General features: G+C 35.7%; 1 protein-coding gene across 2 annotated transcripts; it reads left to right on the top strand.

Annotated features, from left to right (window-relative positions):
• Positions 1 to 3763: 3763 nt before the first annotated feature.
• On the top strand, positions 3764 to 24802 carry LOC132129584 (calcium/calmodulin-dependent protein kinase type 1D-like). Of its 2 annotated transcripts, none has more exons than XM_059541217.1 (13): positions 3764 to 3931; positions 11690 to 11801; positions 16812 to 16937; positions 17640 to 17714; positions 17813 to 17951; positions 18043 to 18166; positions 19361 to 19436; positions 19522 to 19634; positions 19732 to 19810; positions 21852 to 21939; positions 22901 to 23244; positions 24294 to 24392; positions 24485 to 24802. In XM_059541217.1, exons 1-12 carry the CDS (start codon positions 3871 to 3873, stop codon positions 24358 to 24360), a joined length of 1404 nt encoding a protein of 467 aa, XP_059397200.1. In that variant the 5' UTR covers positions 3764 to 3870; the 3' UTR covers positions 24361 to 24392; positions 24485 to 24802. The 2 variants fall into 2 exon arrangements, with proteins under 2 accessions (XP_059397200.1, XP_059397201.1); XM_059541218.1 differs by lacking the exon at positions 3764 to 3931 and adding an exon at positions 9009 to 9029.
• The last annotated feature ends 1225 nt before the right edge of the window (positions 24803 to 26027 follow it).

Raw genomic sequence — 26027 nt, 5'->3', positions numbered from 1 at the left:
GGAAGGGACATAACTCCACCATCAACTGGCCACGCACAGGACATCCTCTCAAGATTTCTGATCAGGGAGTCAGAAGAGTAGCCCCAGAGCCCAGCACTACTCAGAAAGAGCTCCAGAAAGATTAGAGGCAGCAGATACAGCTGTCAAAGAGAAAACAATAGGCCATGCACTCACCGCCACAGCCTCCATGCACGCTCACAGGCTCCATTATTGAAGAAAAGACATGTTAAAGCTCATTTGAAGTTTGATACACAACATTTTGAAAAGCCTGTGAAGTACTAGGAGAATGTAGTCTGGTCAGCCGAGACAAAAATCTATCCATCTATATATACAGGTCCTTCTCAAAAAATTAGCATATTGTGATAAAGTTCATTATTTTCCATAATGTAATGATAACAATTAAACTTTCATATATTTTAGATTCATTGCACACCAACTGAAATATTTCAGGTCTTTTATTGTTTTAATACTGATGATTTTGGGTAAGGCACAGAAAGAAATTTCTGAACGAACAGGCTGTTCCCAGAGTGCTGTATCAAGGCACCTCAGTGGGAAGTCTGTGGGAAGGAAAAAGTGTGGCAAAAAACGCTGCACAACGAGAAGAGGTGACCGGACCCTGAGGGAGATTGTGGAGAAGGACCGATTCCAGACCTTGGGGGACCTGCGGAAGCAGTGGACTGAGTCTGGAGTAGAAACATCCAGAGCCACCGTGCACAGGGGTGTGCAGGAAACGGGCTACAGGTGCCGCATTCCCCAGGTCAAGCCACTTTTGAACCAGAAACAGCGGCAGAAGCGCCTGACCTGGGCTACAGAGAAGCAGCACTGGACTTTTGGACAAATTTTGCATGTCATTCGGAAATCAAGGTGCCAGAGTCTGGAGGAAGACTGGGGAGAAGGAAATGCCAAAATACCTGAAGTCCAGTGTCAAGTACCCACAGTCAGTGATGGTCTGGGGTGCCATGTCAGCTGCTGGTGTTGGTCCACTGTGTTTTATCAAGGGCAGGGTCAATGCAGCTAGCTATCAGGAGATTTTGGAGCACTTCATGCTTCCATCTGCTGAGAAGCTTTATGGAGATGAAGATTTCGTTTTTCAGCACGACCTGGCACCTGCTCACAGTGCCAAAACCACTGGTAAATGGTAAACTGACCATGGTATTACTGTGCTCAATTGGCCTGCCAACTCTCCTGACCTGAACCCCATAGAGAATCTGTGGGATATTGTGAAGAGAAAGTTGAGAGACGCAAGACCCAACACTCTGGATGAGCTTAAGGCCGCTATCGAAGCATCCTGGGCCTTCATAACACCTCAGCAGTGCCACAGGCTGATTGCCTCCATGCCACGCCGCATTGAAGCAGTCATTTCTGCAAAAGGATTCCCGACCAAGTATTGAGTGCATAACTGAACATAATTATTTGAAGGTTGACTTTTTTTGTATTAAAAACACTTTTTTCTTTTATTGGTCGGATGAAATATGCTAATTTTTTGAGATAGGAATTTTGGGTTTTCATGAGCTGTATGCCAAAATCATCAGTATTAAAACAATAAAAGACCTGAAATATTTCAGTTCTAAAATATATGAAAGTTTAATGATTAAACATTATCTAAAAAAATTAAAACAGCGAAGTGTTGCTGCTGTGTTCTAGTGCAAGAAAAGAGCTAGCTAGCCTTGAAGTCACAATAAATTCTGAAGAAATTTAGTGCAGCTGCACGTCCGCGTAAAAACAACATTATTTGCAAACATGCCAGATTCGTGTCCGCAGCCCAAATGAGCAATGTACACGAGCAGGGCCATCATCAACACCACACAAAACATTCTGACTGAGAGTAAGTTGTAATGGGTGTTATGGGCTCTCTCACAACACTGTGCTGCAACTTCAAAAACTTTACAAAACAGTGGTTCAGAGCAGATATCAAACAGACAGAGTCACACGATTTCAACAATTTGCAGATCATTAATAGATTACGTTTTCATATTGTAGTAAAAAAAAAAATATATATATATATATATATATATATAATTGTGTTTTATTTTTGTTTTTTTGTAGTTGATCTGTTAAAGGTGCCATTATACTGTGCGTGCATGTTTAGGCTGATATAACTTGTCTGGTTTGGATGTTCAGTATTTTAATAGATGTTTAACACTGTTCACCAAATGTTTTACTTCTGATTTTATTCTGCAGGATACAGTATGAGAAACTGACTGATGACTAGCACTGTACTATACTTGTGTACTACTAGGATATTCCATATTTGGTTTCCTATTCTCCACTATCTAACATTAAAATCTAAATGAGGCATCATTATCTTTTGTTCAGAGAGTTTGTAAGTCAATTGTTCTGCTCATAATTACATTAAAGGCCTTTTGAAGACTGTGAGTGTGAGTCCTGCTGTATTGCGAGCACTTGTAGCCATTTAGGGGCTGTTTGACTTGACAGAGTGACACATGTGCTGGCAAGACAGATTTACAGCAAATACGACTGAACTACTGCCAAAGGAAAACAGGAAGAAATCTAGGAACCGAAAGACCCTTCCAAAACAGATTACAAGCTAGTTATGCTGCTGGAAATTGGATAATATCGCCTGATAAGAGACCCACAGGAGTCCAGCTGAACCATTTAAAGAGGTCAGAATGAGAAGACTGTGAGCTGCTGGACTTGCATAAGTCACCTCATCTCAGGTCAATGATCCTAGATTAGATTAGTTTGTTAGGCTGGCCACACCTCATGATTTTAAGGCCCGTTTAAGGTCTGATTCAATGCTGGTAAAAAAAAAAAAAAAAATTCCTCTATTATGTGGTGTCATTACGATTATTTAAAGAGCGTCCCCGAACTCAAATCATAAAGAGGATTGTTGTTTTAGAAACAATTTTTACTCAGAAATTGCTAGTATAATAACTAACATATTGAATTAAACGTTGTTGTTGTTGTTTTTTTTAAGTAGAAAGACTAGTATACTCTTATAAAAAAATACTCTGATAATCTTTGTTCATTTACAACGCTGAAAACTTATTTTTAGTATAGAACCAATAAGAATCCAAAATGTATTCGTTAGAACTAGTGCTGTCGATTAATTGCGATTAATAGCATCCAAATTAAAAGTTTTTATTTATTTATTTTTATGTAAATATGTGTGTTTGCTGTTTATTATGTTTATTGAAATATGCACACATGCATGAATTTAAGATAAACTTGTTATGTTTATGTACTAAATATATACTGTATATGTGTGTATCTAGTCTTTCAATATAACTTCTCTATTCCCTTCATCAAGGAAAGAGGATTAAAACAGTAACCAAGATGTTTCATGTCTCTCTTATGATTGGATTTCCAATCTGATGGATGTTCAGTGAAGAACTGATATCATCAGAATCATTTTGATATAATGTAACATTGATATAATTCACATAATGAAGTGATAAGAAGTGTTCAGACAAGATTCTGGCAGAAAAGCATGTCTATATGGTATAATGTGTGAAATGACTGTATAGTAGTATTTGTATCTGGAGCAAACACTGTCTGTTAATTTACTTTGCACTGGATGTGAGAAATTAGCTGAAAGTGATTCACATCCTCAATGAAACCCTCTTAGGTGGAAACAGGTTCCTCGTCTCCACATTTGTATTCCCATTTACGCATATCACCCTCCCTGAAATAGAACTATCAAGAGATCTTGGTGTCCGGTTATCTGCCATGTTTCCTCTCCCCACCATAGCAACACTGTACACAGAGTGAGTGTCTTAATGAGAGGACTGTCTCACCCAGGTTGATCTCTCCTCCCAGGATACATACGACAACATCTTGCACACAAGTCAGTCTTCCCTGGTGTTCTTGAGAGCATTACGTTTGCCGCTGGACGCAGTTTCGCCAGCGATGCCATCATACTTTATCAAGCAACACAAAGCATTGGTCAGCAGAAAACAGCATCACAAAGGTAAGCCGAAATAAACCTCTAACTATCTATTACAATGTACATTACCAGGCAAAAGGTTGGACATTTTGATCAAATTTGTTTTACAAACATTTTGATACAACGGCTCTTGCTTGCTTAGCTCTAGCTAATCATTCAAGTTCACACAGACTTTCTTTCTAAATCGTTTAATACTGTTTATGCATCAGTGAATCAAGCCAGTGACGATCAACTTCACGTTGTTTCTCTTAGTAGCATGAAACAAACAGAGGTGGGTAGAGTACCCAAAAACTGTACTCAAGTAAAAGTAAAAGTACTTCTAGAAATATTTACTCGAGTAAAAGTAAAAGTACTAGTCTTGAATAGTTACTTGAGTAAGAGTAAAAGAGTATCGGATAAAAAATCTACTCAAGTAGTTAGTTACTAGTTACTTTGGGTCATATATACTGAGCCTATTTTTATTTAGATATATAGATAAAATGTATGTAATGTATGTGTGCGTGTATAAATGTATATATTTCATCAGCCTTTACTCCAATTTATGTAATTTATTATAAAACCTTGTCTGTTTACTTAAGTAACAGATATAGGTGTCATGCCATAATATATTTTTAATACGACTGACTTTATATTAAATGTGAATTTAACATTGAAAGTTAATATGATATAAATATTGCTACTAATCTTTCATTGTTCAGAAAGAGAGCAAATAACATTTACATTATTAAAGATCATTTTCACTGACAGTCTAGATTTCAATCACTCTCATAAACTCCCATTAAAATCACTGAAACTGTTAACACTGTGAAATCAATATCTTAATTAAAGATTCGTACACACATCTGCACTTTGTTGTTTCTGACGAGAGAATTCGCCAGAAAGAGGTATTCAGTCAGTGAGCGAGTGAAGGAAGCACCGGCATTTTAGCGATGACTCATCGGAACACCTCTGATTGGCCAATGCTTTAATAAGCTCAAAAGAATCATGTGTGATTGGTTATAATGCACAGTGCTGTAAAAACGCGTCTGTCTCTGGCTCAGCGCCAGCAAGCAATCACAGATCTGAATTTAGCAGCTGATGATATGGTGTGATTGTATTAAAATTAATAAAATCTTAATCGGCTATTTTTTGTCTTTTGGAAGCTGCATTCAACTTGACTCCCCTCTGTTATAAGCCACACACGTACAACAAACTAATGTCACAGTGGTAGTGTACTGTAATCGAATGTAGCCCAAGTTATTACCTGTTAAACAGTAGACAGCACACGCGGTGTTCATCTAATAAGGATCTCCATCGCTAGCAAACAATAGCCTTTGCAGATTTGCTTTCAATTCAGTGCAGTTCCAGTCACGTTTTCAACGCTCTTTCTGTTCTTAAACGTTACAACTCCGAGTGAACCACTTCAGACGCTCAGCGCGCGCGGCAGGGAACTGAACGACTCATTCAAACTGATTCATGAACCAATTCACTCGTTTGCCAATTGGTTTGATCAAGCCTTTGAACGAATTGACTCAAAAGAATGAATCATTCGCGACTGGGCATCGCTCATTGCCCAGAGAAAAGTAGACGGCGCGCCGCGTTTGGAATAAACTGAAGCATTTATAACATTTATTGCATTAAGATAAAGTAACGAGAGGAGCGTCGCCCACAGTAACGAAGTAAAAGTACAGATTTTTCCCAAAAAATTTACTCAAGTAAGAGTATAAAGTACCCATCTTTAAATATACTCCGAGAAGTATTAGTTACCACAAAAATTACTCAAGTAAATGTAACGAAGTAAATGTAACTCGTTACTACCCACCTCTGGAAACAAATCTGTTATTTAAATTGTGATTTAACCTCAGAGGCGATAAAAGAACGCTCCCCTTTTTTCGGAGCTCTCACATATCGCGAGCAGTGTTGCCAACTTAGATTTGGCGACTTTTTTTCCAAAGAAGCGACTAGCGACAAATCTAGCGACTTTTTTGACAGACCTTATTTAGTATCTGAGACTCTCCGTTAGTGCCGCACGAGCATGATCTCTCTCTCTCTCCCAGGGCGCGCACACGCTTCTCTCTCTCTGCTCTATTCAGCGAGCAGAGAGGAGCAGCACTTTCAGTTAAAAAAAGATATTCTGTTGCTTCTAACTCTATTTTACATGCAAGTATAGCCGAAATCACAGTACAACCATTGTCTTAATCTTATGTGTATGTGATTTCATTAGACAATGTCGTGAATAGGATTTTAGTGCAGAGATTAAAGTGTAACTAAACCCCTGGTCAGAGCCTGACTCCATCTGGAGCTGGTTATGCAGTCTTAATGGACCGTGTTTCAGTCATTATAATATGAATTCCGTTGTCGGACAACAGAAACATTAAAATATAATAATAATAAAACGTTTTATGGAGAATTTTGGCTGCATTAAAATGCAGTAGCCTACATGAGCACAGAAAGGGCAAGATAATATGACGCACTTACGTCATTAATATGCTAATTAGCATATGACGTAATCTAGCGGCATTTAGCGAGTAGCGACTTTTCAGGCAGGGTTTAGCTACTTTCCATTGAAAGAAGTTGGCAACACTGATTCGCGAGTATATCTGCACACTTGCCCAAACTGCCGTTACAATGAATGACGCTGCTATGCTGAACAACGGAGCTCTTACTGTATTCATGTGTTTGCTGTTAGTTGTGGTGAAATTATTTTGTGAGAGAAAACGTATTGAAATAATGACGAGATCACTGCATTCACGCGATAAACAGACTCTGTCTAGTGTCTACTCAATGCTCATCCCTGCAGCCTTTCACGTGATGGGAAAAGATCGAAAAAATAATTATATAATCAACAAATCCACGATTCGTTAATCTCGACAGCTGTAATAATATGTAATTATATATATATATATATATATATATATATATATATATATATATATATATATATATATATATATATATATATATATATATATAGTGTAAAAAAAACTGTAAAAATCATACTAACAATATAAGTACACCTAAGGAAACATTAAAAAGCATTTAAAGAAAAGGAAATAATCCATGTCATGGGACCTTTAAACGCTTGAAGTTAGTTTTGTCCAAATACAAACTGTTCGCACATATGAATTTGCTTATAAAACCTTTTTTATTTTATTTTTTTTTATTTTACCAAAATTAAATATTACAAATTGTAAATTTGTAGAATTTTTTAAATACTAATATTGTTATAAATTGTAAAATGTGTATAAATTAACTCCAAAATATACATTTAAATTGTATAGATTTTAATATTATTTTATAGACACTATGAATTTTATTTTAGAAATCAGTGTATTTTAATATTAATAAAATACATACTATTCAAATTATATAATATATATAAAGTTATTCCAAAATGTACAAATAAATAAAAATAATCAATCAATCAATATATTGATTTAGATCTAGAATCTTAAAATTAATATCTAAAGTCTTTGTTTTAGTATGTGTGTGTGTGTGTTATGGTTATGTATAGCGTAGTTGTATAGTGTATCTATGTATTTAATAGTTTTGTATACAATTTATTTGAGAAAAAAAAAAGAAATCTGAAGTTTCTCCAAACTTTGACTGCCAGTGAACCATTAAATCTACATCAAAATCTACATTTTAATAATGTTTAACATTTTATTGTAGACATGAATCTTTAATTTTGTAGCATGTGCAGTAACAGGACGACTAAATTTCCCGTCTGAGATTTGCTCAAGCCTATTAAAGGAGGACGTGTCATGCTGTGTATTGTGAGATTATCCTGACTGACCCAACAGGTCGCATGCAATAACCTCACCCTTGAGCTCATGGGACGCTGCAAAACAAAAGTGTTTTCATTTTAGTAATGACTTTTCGGTGGCCTCAGATTTAATGTGTGATTCAAAAAGACAGTGTGAATTTCCTGAAGCCTTCAGTAATCCCATAAAGGAGTACTTGAACGCTGACTCACATTCCTCCTTGTAACTGTTGTTGTGCAGAAGTAATCTACATTGTCTAGCTTTATAACAGTTTCTTGATGACTGGCTATCCTTTTGATTCTGATATGAAAAGTGGCTTTTTTGTGATGTTCACGTGCATTAATGTGATGAAGCTGTAGTTGCATTGCTGTTACTCACATATCTGTGTAATGCATTATGAATGTTTATCTAAATAGATGTTTGTTTGTTTTTTTTGCCAAGTTATAGGCTGAATAGCTCTTAGCAACCAAAAAGCAGTGCCATGGCTTTGCAGCATGGGAGTTATGCACATGCAAAATGCACAAATGAACTCTGGTTTATTGTCAGATAATGTTTTAGTGCAGTTTTAACCATATTTTAATGGTTCACTAGTGTCAGTTTAAATCTGCTGATAGCCAGTTAACGCATGGTATTAATTTTTAAAAGCAATTTTGTGTACATGCTGTCATAAAATGTTAAAGCTTTTATATTTGTATGGAGAAGTCCATTAAAAACCCACTGGTTAAAATGACACCCTCCACTTGTTCCAAACCTGAATGAATTTCATTCTTCTGTTCATCTTAAAATAAGATATTCTGAAGAAACAGTTGATGGTAGCCATTGACTTACATAGTAGTTTTTCTATTGTGGAAGTCAAAGGTTATCATCAACTGAACAATTTGTAACCGTGCAAATTTCCATATATAGGCTAGTTAAGAAAACGTGGGGAAAAATATATATATTTGTGTGTGGTTAGCTTATTGTGTCTCATGTATAACTTGTGTTATTACAGTGGTTATCGTTATATTCTAGAAGTCAAGTAAAAATAGATTTTAGGATGGCATATTAATTAAATTTCAGTCTAGTTAAACCAAAAATGTTGCTACCGAGTTAAAGTGCTGGGAAGCACAGCTTTTACAGTAAATATGACGGGCTTATTTTGTCCATTGTAAGGTGACATCACATGCATCACATGTAGTCCTTGAGAACCCGCCTCCTTCATTCAGCTCAGGTTATTTGTGCTCCTTTCGACGGGTTTAATCTGTCCAGACTGCTGCGGGCTTTTGGCAGGAGAGTCAGAGAGGGGCATCTTTTGTGCACTTGTCTCTAGGTAAGTCAAAGGACGGGTAAAGCCGATTCCTGTCCCATTCACAGACACCGACGGCACTGATAGAAAACAGGTCAGACTTTAAATTACTGTGTTCATGTTAACGTGCAGTTATTGTACTTTATTATGTTTTCAAGCAATACACGGGCATTGTAATTTAAAGTGTCATTTTTTCAATAGACTGTTTATCTGACCGTTTTGTTTGAGTGCACGCAACATTTGATGAAGAAATCAACTTCTCTTGGAGTGATTTGCAGGGTAAATGCACAATGCATATCAATCAAAGAGTTTTTTGCGAACCGATAAAAATGCATTTATTGCACGGAAATGTGAATGCATTTCGGACGCGCTACAAATGATCTGCCCAGCATCCTCTCTCATCGCATATCATTGTTTGTCACTGCTGTCCTTGCTTAAGCCTCGATTGATTATGCAAGAGACAAAGATCGTGTTGGAGTTGTTACAGACCTGAAGGTAAGGTCAAAAACTGGCTGGGAAATAATCACCCATGCATGCATCAGTATGCACGTTGTGAAAGATGGTTGATTAATGCATTGCAGGAATATTGAAGGTGCACGCTGGTTTGTGCACGAACAGATTAGATCCAGTCATCAGTTACTGAGGTGTATGGGACATCTCGCGCCGGGACATGCGCTGCGTGCATCTAACAATCCGTGCTGAGCCCCATGTTTATGTTTATCAGCACGCAAAATATGAGAAGCACAATAAAGGTGCTGCATCGTAAAGGCAAAGTCTAGCAAGTAGAATGATGTTCTTGTGAGCAAGTGCAACAACTTCGCATTGATTATTTTGCAATGTTGTACATTATTGCATCATTATGCATTTTAATATATTAATAAAAACAGAGGAAATGAAAGGGATGAGAAAACTGTTTATGTCAAATGATTAACTGTTATCTAATATGGTGAAAATTATAGGTTTAACAAGGCAGTGTTAGAATTATCTGTAAAATATTATAAATATTATATGATTATGTGACAGGCTAAAATTAATTGAAAGTATACTGTGATGGGAGTTCTTTAAAAAAAAGTTATTTAAAAAATATTGGATTTTTTTTACTTTAAACATTTATGCATTTTCATTAAATGTTGTTTTATACAAATGTATTATTAACTGAGTAATCTATAGATTGAACATTTTATATATTTGTCTTTATTTAAATAATTAAATTTACAACATTTTAAATAAAGACAAATATTTAAAATGTTCAATCTATAGATTATTCAGGTAATAATACATTTGAATAAAACAGCATGTTTATTAACTTTCAACTTTTTAAATTTAGCTAATAATATATTTGTAATTTTATAGATTTGAGTTTTATAAACTCAATTTGAATGTAACTTATTTCAATAAATATCATATTTTAGATATTTATCTTTATTTAAAATTTACATTCATTTACATTTTATTTTAATCAATAATATATTTGTAATTTTGTAGATTTTAATATTTTTATGAATTTCATAAATTGCATGCATAACAGATTGTCAAGCCTCAATTTTAATGTATTTATTTACTTTTGTTATCATTCCTTTTTTATAAGTCTAATGACTGCATGCAACCATGCAAGCTAAATCCTTTTGTTCTTTGAGAGCTGTAGTCCATTAATGTCTCTTAATTGGATGTTCCTTTTCTCTTTAGGTTACCTAATTTGTTTATTAAGAAGTCTATTAGTGGTATACTAATAATAATAGGATACAAAGTACTTCATTCCATAGGGTTTTCTCCACCTTGTGGTACTCAGTAACACTTTTAGTGACAATTGATGATATTTGTGGCTTTTAAAGCTAATAAAATGCAATTGACCTTGTGAATGCAGGTGCTGATTTGTTTTAAGGTCAGCTCAGAAGATCAGAGTCTTTAACCTGTTATACAAGCGGAACCAAAGCAAGACTTACCAGAACTTCTCTTAATTTACCAGAACTCTGTACTACAAATCCCAGAGAAGTCTTTTTTATGTTGGAAGACAAATCTATTGGACAGTGTTTATATTTGAACCTTTTTTTAAAAAACCTCAAAATAAACTCAGGAATCATGGTGGGAAATAGCCAGTCATTCCAGATAAGCCAAGCCAATTTCCGCCCTCTTTGTGTGCAGTTGCTGGGTTGTTCATTTTTTTTTTAGATGTGTTTTGTTGAAGATGATGACTTTATCAAATGCATTCAATAACTTGATGCATGTGGACACCTTTGTGTTGGGTTTGGACATGCAAGAGATGTAGTTTGGTCAAAATCCACCTGCCAACTCCATAGATATTCCAGTTAAATTAGAATCAGAGATATTTCCTTTACAAATGCATCATCAATCATAGGAATCCTAAACTCCAGTACTGAGACTCACATATACGTGTCTGTACACTGACCAGCCAAAACATGATTGGTGTTTTCTGACAACTAATTTAGGATAGCTAATGAGAAGCTCTGGAGTTTTTAATCAGGGCATGGCAGGTCAGTGACACACTAAAACAGACTGATAGATGAGCAGACATCCAATCAGGAGTGAAGCATCGTCTGGCCTTCAGTAGCTGATAGCTATATATTAGAAATCAGGCCTCATGGCTCCTAGAATATTAGGGAATGTTTTGGCTGCAAATAAAGGTATACTCCAAAATCTTTGATTTACATCTCACTTTTTCAGAACAGATCAAACATATCCTGAACATAGGTCTTTGTTGGTCACTTTATAAATGTTCTTTTTTATCCTCTCCAGAAATCTCTGTAGAAGCTCACGCAGAAATGGGACGAAAGGAGGGCGACTGTGATTGGAAAAAGAGCACGGATAACATCCAGGATGTGTTTGAATTCATGGAGGTGCTCGGATCGTAAGTACACATTTAGATCTTATTATTTATCATTTTATAAGCTGGGAATTGTTTATTAACATATTTTTTGTCAATAGGGTAAGCTGACAATTTTGGAAGTAAATATATCCTTACAGAATTTATGTCACAGGTGCAATTTTATGTTAACAAAGTACACAGTAAAAAAAAAGAAGACTTAAAGTTATGAATCAAATATTATATTTAGAATTACAAAGAAACAGCAAGTAACAGATTGAATGAAATGTGACATTTTGAAGTAGAAAGTCTGACATAATATATATACTTTTGTATAAAATCTGTTTTTGAAAAAATATTTTTTACAGTTTAAATACATTATTTTTTTCAGTGTAGTTTTATTGTACTTAGATAATAAATAAATATAGAAATAATTTTTAGATAAAAAAGTGTAAAAGTAAAAGTTTTTTTTCTTACAAAAGAAGTACACTAAAAGTAATTTATATTGCATATTTTTGTTCCTCAAAATTTTTTATAAAAAAATATCTATGTTTGTATTTTTAACTGAGTATTTTAAGTAAGTTAGAGACATTTCCAAAAAAGCTGTTTTTTCTCACCCAGCCGGTTAAGGATTGACCCGTAAATGGCAACTTTACCAGGTTTACACCAGACTTTAGTGGTTAATGAGCTTGTTCAGTTAAAAAGCTCATAAGCTTTCAGCTTTAACATTTTGAGCCTTGTGTTGTGATTTGCAGTAATTTGATAAAGAAAACGACTTTTTATTTATTTTATATTTCTATTTATTGCATTTAATACGCAGAGTCATGTAAACCTTTCGCAGACTGATTCCACTGAAAAGTTTAACACTATTGGTCTGTGATGATGATGATGATAATGATGATGATATCAAAACAATTGCTTGAGTTTGTAGGCGGGACTATCTTTTTGACCAGCCAATAGGAGGTAGAAAGGAGAAATGTTCAGGAATCCTCTCTGAAAACATTATTTCAGTTCTGTTTGTAGACGTTCTTCACCTTGAATGAGAATGAATTATGATTTCGATTGTGAATAAACTGTTTAAATGTGTAATCTCAAATCCATTATCCCATCTGAGCAACTTAACAGGTCTCAGACTGTAAACTAGACACCAGTGATCCGTCCTGAATCCGTGGTGATGTCATTGTGGGGGCAAAAAGCTGACTAGACTATGAGCTCAGCAGACATGAGCAGCTGTATGTTTTCTTTGCTGACTGTACACAAACGTCAGAAACAGTTATTCCTGTTTCCATTAATGACTAAATGATCGGCGACAGTGGAATCTGAATGTCTCTGTGTTTGTTTGATACCTGACTGACCTCTGCTCGGGGTGTGTGTTCACTACTGTGTGTGTACTGTGTGTGTGCACTTGGATGAGTGAAATGCACAGCGCAAATTCTGAGTATGGGTCACCATACTTGGCCACAAGTCACCTCCTTTTTTTCCCTAATATGTACACTTTAAGGTGTATGGTTCCTTAAAGGACCGAGCTGTACCTTTTGAAAAGATCCCGCCCCAGTGATAGCTTTTGTTCCTTTATTTTCTGCGAGTGCAGTATTCAGGAAACCCTGTGTCTGTCATTCTCATTGAATTGGTCTGTAGGTGAATCAAGGGTAAAGCACAGGTTAAGACTCCTCCAGACCGGAGTGTGTTAATCGCTTTGGCAGACATGAACAGGGATCACAGGCATCAGTGAACAGCTAATGGGATAGAGACAGATTTACAATAATCTACAGGACATGGCCTGCAATGTGCTGTCTATTGCTTTAATGCCGATTGTGTGTGTGTGTGTGTGTGTGTGTGTGTGTGTGTGTGTGTGTGTGTGTGTGTATTTTATTATACTTGATTATTTTCATAAATAAGGCCAGACACCGAATATGGTAAAAGTGTAACTAACAAATATGACTATACTTTCCCACTTGATTGATGCAATTAATAATTGCACTTTTGTTTTTTTGATGTTATTTTTTGGTATTACGTTTTCTAAAGTGTTATGTGTAAACAAGGTATTATCTAATTACATATGTACTACTTTGCATACATTTACATAACAATAATCGTAACATTGATCATCTGAACTTTCCTTTACATTTTTTTGCATAAAAAGAAAAAAGAAAAAAAAATACTCAGAAATTGCAAATAAATTATAAAATATTACAAGAAATGGCAAGTAACATTAAACATTAAAACTTTGAAGTTGAAATACTGAATTTCTTGTAAGATGTACTTCAATAATCTTTGCTTTATTTACAACTTTGAAAAATCTCTTACAGTGTCAGGAGGGATTTTTGATATCTCTTTTTCTCACTCTATAAATTATAATACTGTCAATATCCAGAAAAAAGGTATTTTTTAAATCATATTTTAGGAATGAAAATCAGTATGAAAACCTTCAGAGTATATAGAGGATAAAACTGTATAGTCTTTATAAGCACTACTGAAGAGAAAAAAAGCCTTTAAAGATATGTATTGTAATTACAAATCACTTTGTCCTCAAATATAATGTGTGCATTAAAAACCAAAAATCTGACTTTACAATTCACACAGGTTCTATAAAGCAAAATAGTTATCTAGTTTCAGCTAGTTTCAGACATGAACTAGCTCTGTCACAACCTGCCTTTGCCTATGGGTGTTCATGACACCAGCGGGGCATTATGGGCCGCGGGGACTTGAGCACAGTGGTTTCCACTGCCAAAAACAACCCAAATTAAACTCCCAGAATCCTTCACCAGGCTTCTATTGGACTTAACCCCCATCAGGATGAAGTTCGGCATCTAAAATTGGCTTATATTGGTGAGCCAGAGATTTTATGAGGGAAAAATCATGTTTTTATATATTTCATTGGCAGTTTTCTTTGCCTTTGGGCACATTCTGTGCACTGACCTTCAATTGGAGCTGTATTTAGTTTTTATTATTTATTTATTCATGCATTCATCGAAATCCATGGTAGTTAAGTGAATTCAGAACTTTCTAAAGGATTATTCACTTATGACAGTGGAAGCAATCAAAAACAACAAAAAGAGCAATGATATATAAGTGCTATAACAAGTCTCAGTTAGCTTAACACAGTACATGTAGCAAGGGCTTTTAAATAATATAATAGAGCAAGCTATTGTTAGAGACACACACACACACACACACACACAATTGCATAATAAATGAAAAGAAAATAGAATACAAAAAGATTAGAAAGGTAGTTAGATTTTTTTTAAGAATAGAATTAGAATAGAATAGTATTTTAAATAGTAAAGGTTATTACAATATTTTACACAATTAATACTTTTAGTGAGGTTTAACCTCAAATTATACTGTATTATTTTGAAGATAATATTGAATTATAAATGCTACTAAAGCATTGTATGCAGTTAAAAGTAATATATTCAGTGAGATTTACACTTAAATTGTTATATATATTTAATACATACATAATACAGTAAATGTTATATATATTTAACACATACAAGTCCGAGGCCATGGTTCTCAGTCGGAAAAGGGTGGATTGCCCACTTCAGGTTGGTGGAGAGTTCCTGCCTCAAGTGGAGGAGTTTAAGTATCTTGGGGTCTTGTTCACGAGTGAGGGAAGGATGGAACGGGAGATTGACAGACGGATCGGTGCAGCTTCTGCAGTAATGCGATCGCTGTACCGGTCTGTCGTGGTGAAGAAGGAGCTGAGCTGTAAGGCAAAGCTCTCGATTTACCGGTCAATCTACGTTCCTACTCTCACCTATGGTCATGAGCTGTGGGTCATGACCGAAAGGACAAGATCCCGGATACAGGCGGCCGAAATGAGCTTTCTCCGTCGGGTGGCTGGGCGCTCCCTTAGAGATAGGGTGAGAAGCACAGTCACTCGGGAGGAGCTCAGAGTAGAGCCGCTGCTCCTCCACATCGAGAGGGGTCAGCTGATGTGGCTCAGGCATCTGTTCCGTATGCCTCCTGGATGCCTTCCCAAGGTGGTGTTCCGGGCGCGTCCCACTGGGAGGAGACCACGGGGAAGACCTAGGACACGCTGGAGGGACTATGTCTCCCGGCTGGCCTGGGAATGCCTCGGGGTTCCCCCGGAAGAGCTGGAGGAAGTGTCTAGGGAGAGGGAAGTCTGTGCGTCTCTGCTTAGAATGTGGCCCCCGCGACCCGGCCCCGGATAAGCGGAAGATGACGGATGGATGGATGGATGATGATTAAAAATCTAATTTTCAGAGTGTAAAAACACAGATGGGAAAACCTCAGCTATTAAACACTGATAAGAGTATTACATGAGTAATATGAAGATTTGCAGTGGGTAAATCAGAGAAGCGTTCATTATAGTCTAGATAAGACTGTCTTATTCAGCCAATTTAATGCTAATTGTACCTAGCCTCTTTCCATCGGAGGTCTTACAGTGCCAGCTGACCTGCAGGCATGTGTATCAAGGCACCTGGATACAAGAGCCATTACTGTTTCCATTGCGTAAGGGATTTCACTCATAATCTTTGTCTCAGGACAGATATTCCCGGTTACAGCTGAAGATAGCATGGAGAGAAAAGAAAATGAAGCCCTTTGGTGATCTTCCAAAGCCCCTACCCTAAGACCCACCATTTAAATGACTAATTTAAATAATAACACTGATTCTGCATTTTCACGCTGTCCTAATTCAAAAGTGTCCACCCCCGTGTCTACAGAATTTGTATGTGTATTATCAAATGTGTTTACCTGATAAAATCAAGTGTACTTATAGGAATCGCTTCATAGGTTTCTTCATCTCGTCAGAGCCCTGGCCACTTTCACATGTACCTTTCACATGTTAGCAACGCTACAAGCATTTCTAGCTGCAATTAAACAGATGGCTTGCATTGCAGCGCTGAGGTCTCGGCGAGGTTTAAAAGGTCACATCCTCACCTTCATTAAAACCTGTTTTGCTCTCAGGGGAAGAGCCACATCAGCGTCACATAAACCATGATTATGCTCTCTCTCAGATCCATGGACATAATCCTGGATAATTGCACATCTGACCTTACCTCATCTCTGTTTCTCTGCTTTCTCCAGGGGAGCGTTCTCAGAGGTCTTCATGGTGAAGGAGAGAAAAACAGGGAAGCCTTTTGCTATGAAGTGTGTGAAGAAGAAAAACAAAAGGGACGTCAACCTGGAGAATGAAATCGCTGTGTTGAGGAAGTAAGACTCGATGAAACCAACTGTGTGTAAAATGCTGAGATGTCAAAATCTTACAGGAAGAGGAAATGAGAATTTGCTGGTAATGTACTCAGCCTCAAGTCATTCGAGATGTAGATCAGTGTTTCTTCATCAGATTTGGAGAAATTTAACATTATATCACTTGCTCACCAATTGATCCTCTGCAGTGAATGGGTGCCGTCGGAATGAGAGTCCAAACAGCTGATAAAACCATCACAATAATCCACACCACTCCAGTCCACCAATTAAACGTCTTCTGAAATTAAAAGCTTCCTGCCAAAACACTAGCTCATAATCAATAAAAACTATGTTGTCCTCTTTCATCAAAATCCACCAACATATTTATATAGAACTTTGCCTTCTGTGCATATTTCTCTCCTGATTCAGATGAGGCGACTTTTTCAGTGTACATTATTATGGACAGAGGAATCATATTTTAGCTGGAGGCAACGGTTTAAAGTTAAAACATCTTAATGATGGATTTGATTCTTACAAACATGCAGCTTTTCACTTCACCGTATGTTCATTGATGGACTGGAGTGTTGTGGATTACAGTTTGGAAGAAAAAACAGAGACTGAGAATAAAATCAAATCCAAGGACACTGAAAATGCATGTTCAGCAACTTTTATTCAATGTTAAATTGACATGACCATCTTCTAACTTACTAATCTGTTGTCATATAGGATCCAACACGACAATGTGGTTTGCTTGGAGGATTTCTATGAAAGTCGGACACATTACTACCTGCTCATGCAGCTGTAAGCACCTTTATTTGTCTGAACACCCACTAGAACCCGTTACTTCAAATGTTTTTGTGTCTTTATAGCATGTTGTTACATTGCTCATATCCCGTCAGTGTTTCAGGTGGTGAACTGTTCGACCGGATCCTGGACCGGGGCATGTATTCAGAGGCTGATGCTAGTCTGCTCATCAGACAGGTGCTGGAGGCAGTCAGCTACCTGCACAAAAACGGCATTGTCCACCGCGACCTCAAGGTAAAGAGCCGCCACATTCACACAAACATATGCAATATACCACAGATAAACCACAAAACTTGGACTTTCTGCATCTGTGTTCTCTCTACAGCCAGAGAATCTGCTCTACTACAGCACTGATGAAAACTCTAAGATCATGATCAGTGATTTTGGCCTCTCTAAGATGGAAGATAATGGGATCATGTCCACGGCCTGTGGGACCCCAGGATATGTCGGTAAGAATGATGTCAAACAAATGGGGTTTTAAACAGCCAGTGAATGTCAAAGCACAAGAAGCACATCTGTAAAACAGCCAAAGGCCAAATACGCAGCTGGTTTGGAATTCGTTGTCTTTTAAAGCCCCTTTCACACTGCCATTCCAGCAAATACACGGGTAAAGTGTTCCGGCAATTGTTCCCGGGTAGCTAGATTTTGCTTTTTCACACTGCCAGTGATTACCCGGGATATGTGCGTGCTTTCACACACAACCCGTAAAGATCCCCTAACGACACGTGACATTATGGCGTGATGTGTAATGTACGAGTCGAAAACGTTAAGCACGTTATACTTTCACTGAAGCAAGCGAACGATCTCGGCGTCAGCGCGGAAAGTGAGGAACTAACAGATCTCTGCGTCATTACAGTTTGCACATATGTTTTTCGTCGCGAACGTTGATCTTCCTTCAAAACAGCCGGTAAAAGAGTCGCGCGATAACGTGCGTCATCACTTCGACACGGCATTAGATCTGGCTTTTGTTCACACAGCGCTTGTCCCGGGTTGAACCCGGCAATGTTACTAGGTCCCCGACCCGGTTTCAATGCCGCAATCAATCCCGGGACGTGTTTGCTTTCACACAGAAGGGGACCCGGCAATGTTCCGGCAATATGCCGGGTCTGACGTGCAGTGTGAAAGGGGCTTTCAGGCACCATGAAATATTTACCTTCAGTAATGTGATGTTTCTCCGAGTGATAATACTGCAGTACTTTGACTGGTTAATGCGCTGTAATAGTGTATTATTCTTTCTTTATTTCAGACCCTTAGGTCCATATCACAATATTAAAAGTAAAGAAGAAAATTACATGCAAACATTCATTGACATACATCAAACACTATTTAAAAAAAAAACATAGTGCTTCCGGTTCAATTAACGTGGGATCATTTAAGACCATTATGATTGTATTTCTTGACTCACTTAATCAACACATGAAACTATACATATAATTCCTTAACACAGCATGCAAATTAGGAAAATCACTAAATACAAACTGTAAGCTTGCACTTATTCTTAACACACTTATAGTTGATAACTCTGATTTAATATATATATATATATATATATATATATATATATATATATATATATATATATATATATATATATAGGTCTGTTTAAAAACCAAATTGTTTCTAATAATCTGTATTTCTCCCAGCCCCTGAAGTATTGGCCCAGAAGCCCTATAGCAAAGCTGTTGACTGCTGGTCTATTGGAGTCATCACTTACATCCTGTAAGTCCCTTTCTAGAGTAGAGATGTGATTTCTGGCGCCCCCTTCTGGAAGTTTTCATTCATTTATTTTGTTGTATCTTCACAGTCTATGTGGATATCCTCCTTTCTATGAAGAAACGGAGACTCGTCTCTTTTCTAAAATCATGAAGGCACAGTACGAGTTCGACTCGCCCTTCTGGGATGATATCTCTGAGTCTGGTCAGCATCCTTTACTTCCCTACTGCTAAATCATCTCATATAATACACACCTGCAACTTTCTGCCTTTAACCTCAAGTATAATTATTATCTCTGTAGCAAAGGACTTCATCCGCAACATGATGCAGAAGAATCCTAAGATGCGTTATGATACAGAACAGGCTCTCAGACACCCCTGGTGAGTGACCACACCACAGATTTACTGCTCTTTTAAAGCTTATGAGCCTTAATGGAGACCTTTTATGTTTCGTTTATGTATCAGACATCTCAGAAATACAAAACAATTAAGATATTGTTGACACAGAGTAAGAGGTAAAAGCTTTAAAATCATGGATATTATTGTGCAGATCATTTGCTTTGTCATTATGTAGAACTAAAACTATTAAAAATAATATTTTGGTCAGAAAATTAAGCAGAAACTAAATAAAATATAAATATTAGATTAAAAAAAACATATGCTTAAAAAGCTTGAGATTATTACAAATATGTTTTGCTAATTGAAATGAAGCAGAAATAAAATAAAATACAAATATTAAAGGAAAAATTAAGTTTACATTTTTACAATTCATTTAAGTTATTGAAATGAAGCAAAATATAAAATAAATGACATAAACTATAATTATTAGATGAGAAAATTAAGCTCAAACTTGTGTTAAAAATATTTGTTGGTAATTGAAATAAATGAATTAAGATTAAAAATGTTTAAAAAAAAAAGGAAAAAAAACCTTAAATGATATTAAAAACACTGCATTGGGGACTAACTGCAATAAGTTAAAGACAAAAACACTGAAATTAACGCATGCGATTAATTTTTGTCTGGTTTAACGTGTCAAAATATTTAACTCAATTAACGCAGCATCCGTATTTTCTGCCATCCATTGGCTAGCTTTACATTATATGATCACGCTCTTATTCATTTAAATGCTTTTAAACATTTCAAGCGCGGCAAGACAAAAGAGAATGCGCTGTCTGTGAATACCCTTATGTGACACATACACACGTACACACACACACACACAATGCATAGACAGGGCGCCAGAATCCAGTTCTCTTAAGTGCTTGAACTAACAATAAACATCCCAAAGTGCCAGTTTTGTCAATTATCCTCATAAGAGCAATCTTAAATGATTTATATAAAGTCTAAAATGAACAAAAAGAGTTGTGAGAGAATGAGGCGAGATCCATAGACAGTATATAAACGGTGAGATCCGCGTGTCTGTCTGCTCTTAAAGGGACAGCAGCCAATAAAGCTTCCTGTCAGTAAAGTTAAAGAACAAAGGGAACAGAGAAAATGACTCGCTGCTCTTGACTAAATAACTTTTGTAGCTTTAATAAGGATTAACTATTTAATTTATAGTTTATGCAGTGCAGACTGCATATAACTTTGATAACTTTATTAAATTTCTGTATATTTCCTAACTGTTAAGACAGGAAGGGCAGGAGTAAACATGACATTTATTATGGGTTTATGTTAGCATTGTTTTAAGTTTACTTAAATTAAAAACTGTTATATTTTTGAAGCCTAATAATAAATGTAAAAAAAAAAAAAATCAGTAGCTGTATTAATATCAGTAATACTGGCCTTCATTCATAAAAAGATGCCATTTAAACAAGTATTTAAATTTAACTGTGAAATTATTACATTAAAAAATATATTAAAAACGTACAAAAACATTTCTTTTTTTATTGCGATTAATTGCGATTAATCACAGAGAAAATGTGTGATTAATCTAGTTAAAGTTTTTAATCGATTGACAGCACTAATATATATATATATATATATATATATATATATATATATATATATATATATATATATATATATATATATATATATATATATATATATATATATATATATATATTAGATATCTAATTTTTTTATACTAAAATAACACTGATAATTCAGTTTTGAATTGATGAGAGACAGTGAGTTCATATTGAGATTTGCAAATCTTAGCACAGTTTGAGACAATGTTCTGAAACTTTAGCTGAGACATATTTGAAGTTACTTGGGTCTCTTTTTTCCAGACTTAAGCAAAAGTCTCTATTTGTTCTTCATTTAATCTCATTGCTGTGCAGGAGAAACATCCAGAGAATCCCACAATCCAGAAGCATTAAGATTAAACAAATTATTCCTGTCTTAGAGTCTGGTTAAATCAGGAAACAAATCCTTGTTTTCCACCAGCTCTGGTTTTAAACCCAGCTTTGTCTTGCAGGATTATAGGAAAGACGGCCCGGAGTCAGGACATCTACTACTCCGTCAGTGAGCAGATCCAGAAAAACTTTGCCAAGTCCAAATGGAAGGTAAGGTCATGTTTCATAACTTTGTGTATTCTGGGGTTAGAGTTTGTCTCCTGTGGTTTCGTCTCAGTTGGGTTTTTCAGATAACCTCCAGCCTGTTTACACAGTTCAGCTTTAAATATGAGAAGCTGATTTGGTAACTGATCTTGCCTTTAATTGCTCCATCGGCATGAATATCTGGAACAGACCAACTTCAGTTTGTTTTAGCAATTTTAGACATTTAAATCTGCAGTGAAGTTTCAAATACACTTGCCTAGAAAAAGATTTATTTTACATAAACTTTGGTCTCTTTTTAATGGTTGATTAACTCGAAATTTTTCTAGAGAATGTTAACTTAAAAGTCAGTCTGAATCCCACAATGCACTCCGTTTTACCTTCTACTATACTACCAAAAGTAATATAAACACATTTGTACATAAAATTAAACTGAGATTTAAATGTTTTTTTTTAAAATATATATATATTTAAAAAAAAAATAACTGTTTGCTGGTTTTTGAATTGAACATGCAACTTGATAAGGTACATTTAGGATATTGTTATTTGAACATTTATTATTGCATTATGCTTTCTGTTTCACATGCAGTTTTGAAAAAAAAATAGTTGATTGGCTGTTTATTTTTTTATTATTACTATTATAAATTAGTACTTTTTAAGAAAATATTAATAACTTATTTCACTGCCATTTCATTTTCACACTGGCAATTGAAGATCAAGCTTAGTGCACTGCATTATGGGACAAATGTGTAAGCTCTGTTTATATACGGCATATTATGGCAAAAGTGGGTCTTCATATAGTAGCATTTGCATACTTTGCATACATAACCAAACATTACATTTTTTGTGCACTTTTAAAATGCATTGATTGTTTTTAACTTTACTTCATGTTTCAATAAAAACATTTGCTGTTAGCTTGTTTAGTTGTTTCCTGCACTGACTGTCTGAAATCATGATCTCGTCTCTCCAGCAAGCCTTCAATGCTACAGTGGCCATCAACCAGATGAAGAAACTGCAGCTGGCCAACTCCGAGGCCTGTGTCCATGTGAAACATACGTCTGCGCCCGCGCCTGAGTTCAAGGTCACCGCAGCCTCCACACCTGAATCTGTCTGCAAGAAGCTGTTCACTGAGACCCCCGAACCAAACTGCAACATACACAGTAATCAGATAAATGTGCTGTCCGGCTCCACCGAGTCAAAGACTCAATATCATCCAGTCCGGGTCAGTCACAGTGAGACCACTCATGTTGGGACCCTCACCATTGCAGAGAAGATCAAACATGTGTATCACTCAGAGCCAGCGGACCTAAATGGGTATGTATTTATGTTTAAATTATGGAAAACATGACCTTTGTTTGATTATTTGAACTAAAAGTAACACTGTAAAAATGTGTTATTCAGAACCCACCATTTTTATAAGGTCTCAATTATGACAGCATTAACATATGACCTTCTACATTTACCTGCTGAAAAAAAAATTCTTAAACCAGCTGGTTTGCTGGTCTTAGCTGGTTTAAACTGGTCTTCCACTTTGGCTAATATGGAGTAAATCCACCAAACAGACCAGAACAAATTTCAGCAGCTTGGTGATGACCTTGTTAATAATTACACATTCAAGAAGGCTAGCCAATTATGATAGAGGTGATTGACCTCTTAAAGGTACAGTACCAGAAACACATTGGTCAGAGAGAAGGTGGGACATAGTGATGTAAGACTAAATCCTGCTGTTTTTGGTTCAAGAAACTACATTATTAGGGGATATTGTGAGTGTTTTAGTTTACAAGCACATTATCTTTCAATCTTATTTTCAGTGTTGTTATTGTTAACTCAAACTTTTACAAATAGTGTTTGTTGTTTTTGTTGAAGTAAAACGAAATATAAATGTTAGTTGAACTTAAACATATTTCACTTAGTTGCCAACACTTGTAAATTTAATTTAAGTTTTTTTAATTTAAGGCCAAATGCTGAAATTGCTAAATTGCTACCATTTTTCATTGTTGTTATTGTTAAAGCCTTTTAATCTGTTATTGAAATGAAGCTGAAATAAATTTAAATATAAGATGAAACTTAAACGTGCATTAGAAGTGTTGCCTTGGCAACTAACCAGAATAAGCTCAAGTACTAAAACTGAAAGAAAAATTAGCAAAGAAATATGTGGCCAAAGCACATAACAAAATTACTCAAACTTAAACTAAAAATGAAATGAAATCTGAAAATGTAAAAAGCTAATTCAAAATCTCACTAAAAGAACACTGCCTATTTTACTTAAAACATGAGAAAATGTGAGACAGAATTTGATTTTATCCATTGAAAATGGATTTGGTTTCCATACATGCTCTAATGAATTACTTTAAATTCTTCAGGTATGCAAAAAGAAGCTCCAGTCTTAACGGGCAGAAGCTGCAGACTGGCATTTGCTCTGTTATGTGATTGGCTGCTTTGGAATTGTGTCATTTTGACAGGTAAATATGAATACTTAAAATTTTCGTTGCATATTATAAATGTATATTGACATGAAAATCCTAAATGCGCTTATTCCACGTGTTCGCTACAGGTCTGTGACCTTTCACCCAGCCTGCTTTCTGTGGGCAGATCCTGCAGCTCTGTCCTGGTCAAGAGTGCTGGCAAGACAACTGGCCACCGGCCCGCGCTGTTCTGAAATTATGAAGTTTAGAGGAGTGCCTCCAAGCCTGCAAACACACACACACACACACACACACACACAGCACAATAAAGCCTATCACACACTCACAGACAACACAGTATCCCTGTAAAAGCAGAAACGACTACATGTTAGGGCTGAAACTTTGTATGTTCCCTTGAAGAAACAGATTTACATTATCTAGGTCAATTAATCTGTCTGTATTAAAACATTCAGTATTGGAAGTATTGGGAGTTTTGTACATATACTCTGTGATGCATGGCTAGTTTTGTATTGTGCAATAATGTGTACCGCAGAAATTCATGTGAGTAAAACACTTTTGCTGCACTGTAATTATTGATCATACATTGTATATTGCTGGATTAAGAAATAAGGTTCCAGTTTTATGTTTTATTTATTTAACTAGTTAATGTTTATTTTTCTAATGCGGAAATTATTATTGTATGTTTATCTATTATATACTTTTGTCATAATAAAACATATAAAAATAATTTAACACCTTTTCCAACCCCCATAGTATGTCTAGCCCTTGTTTTGTGCATGCAGAACTATGGCTGACACACATTAACTTTACTGATAGAAATACTGTTTTGTTACTTAATTATCTTGTAAGAGATTATAATTAAGTGTCCTCTAAACTACAAAGGTTTATGTTTTTGTAGGCCATACTTTGTGCAGTATCTTTCTCAATAAACCCTCATACATCACTTTGATTTCTTAGTGGTTTAATATTTTGGTTGCAGGTTTTTTTTTTTTTTTTTTTTTTTTTTTAGAGGCTTAAGTTATTGTTATTTTTAGACAGACATGATACATGTCTAATTTACATTGAAAAAAAAAAATAGAAATTATAACAAGCGATGCATGACTTTGTAAACTATAGTTGTCTCTTTAAATATGAAGCGGTCAAGCGTCAGTTTAATGAGTTAATCCCAATTTCACAAAAAGCTTATTGATGTAATTATAAGTCAGACATTGAAGTGAGTTGCTGTTTTTGTCACTCTTTTCAGGAAGATTTCATTCACTTGTTTTGGCAATGTGCCCACTAAAATAAATTTTGGTCAGATTTTTTAATGTTAATCAAATCTCATTTTGTAAGTGACATTTTCTGTTTTAAAGATGTTTTTTTTCTGGATTTGATTGACTATTCAAAAGAGAATATAAGTACAGACTTTCTTTTTTTTATATAACGGTACTGCCTCAATGATTTGATGTTTTGTACTGTTAAATAAAAAAGAAACCAGAAATGATTCGCCATACGCGCTGTGTAATCCTGACCTGAATCAAAACATTCGCTACTCGAGCTTATAGAAGCTCGGATCTGATTCGAAAGATTCACGAACCGGCTCCTAAGTTCAGATCCGAACCAAATGATTCGGGATCCGATTCGAGCGATTCAATTCCACTGTATAATTTTGCGACGCAATTGTTGAACTGA

This window comes from Carassius carassius, chromosome 46 (genome assembly GCF_963082965.1).
Source record: "Carassius carassius chromosome 46, fCarCar2.1, whole genome shotgun sequence".
Taxonomy (NCBI): domain Eukaryota; kingdom Metazoa; phylum Chordata; class Actinopteri; order Cypriniformes; family Cyprinidae; genus Carassius; species Carassius carassius.
This window is presented reverse-complemented; position numbering and strand designations above follow the sequence as displayed.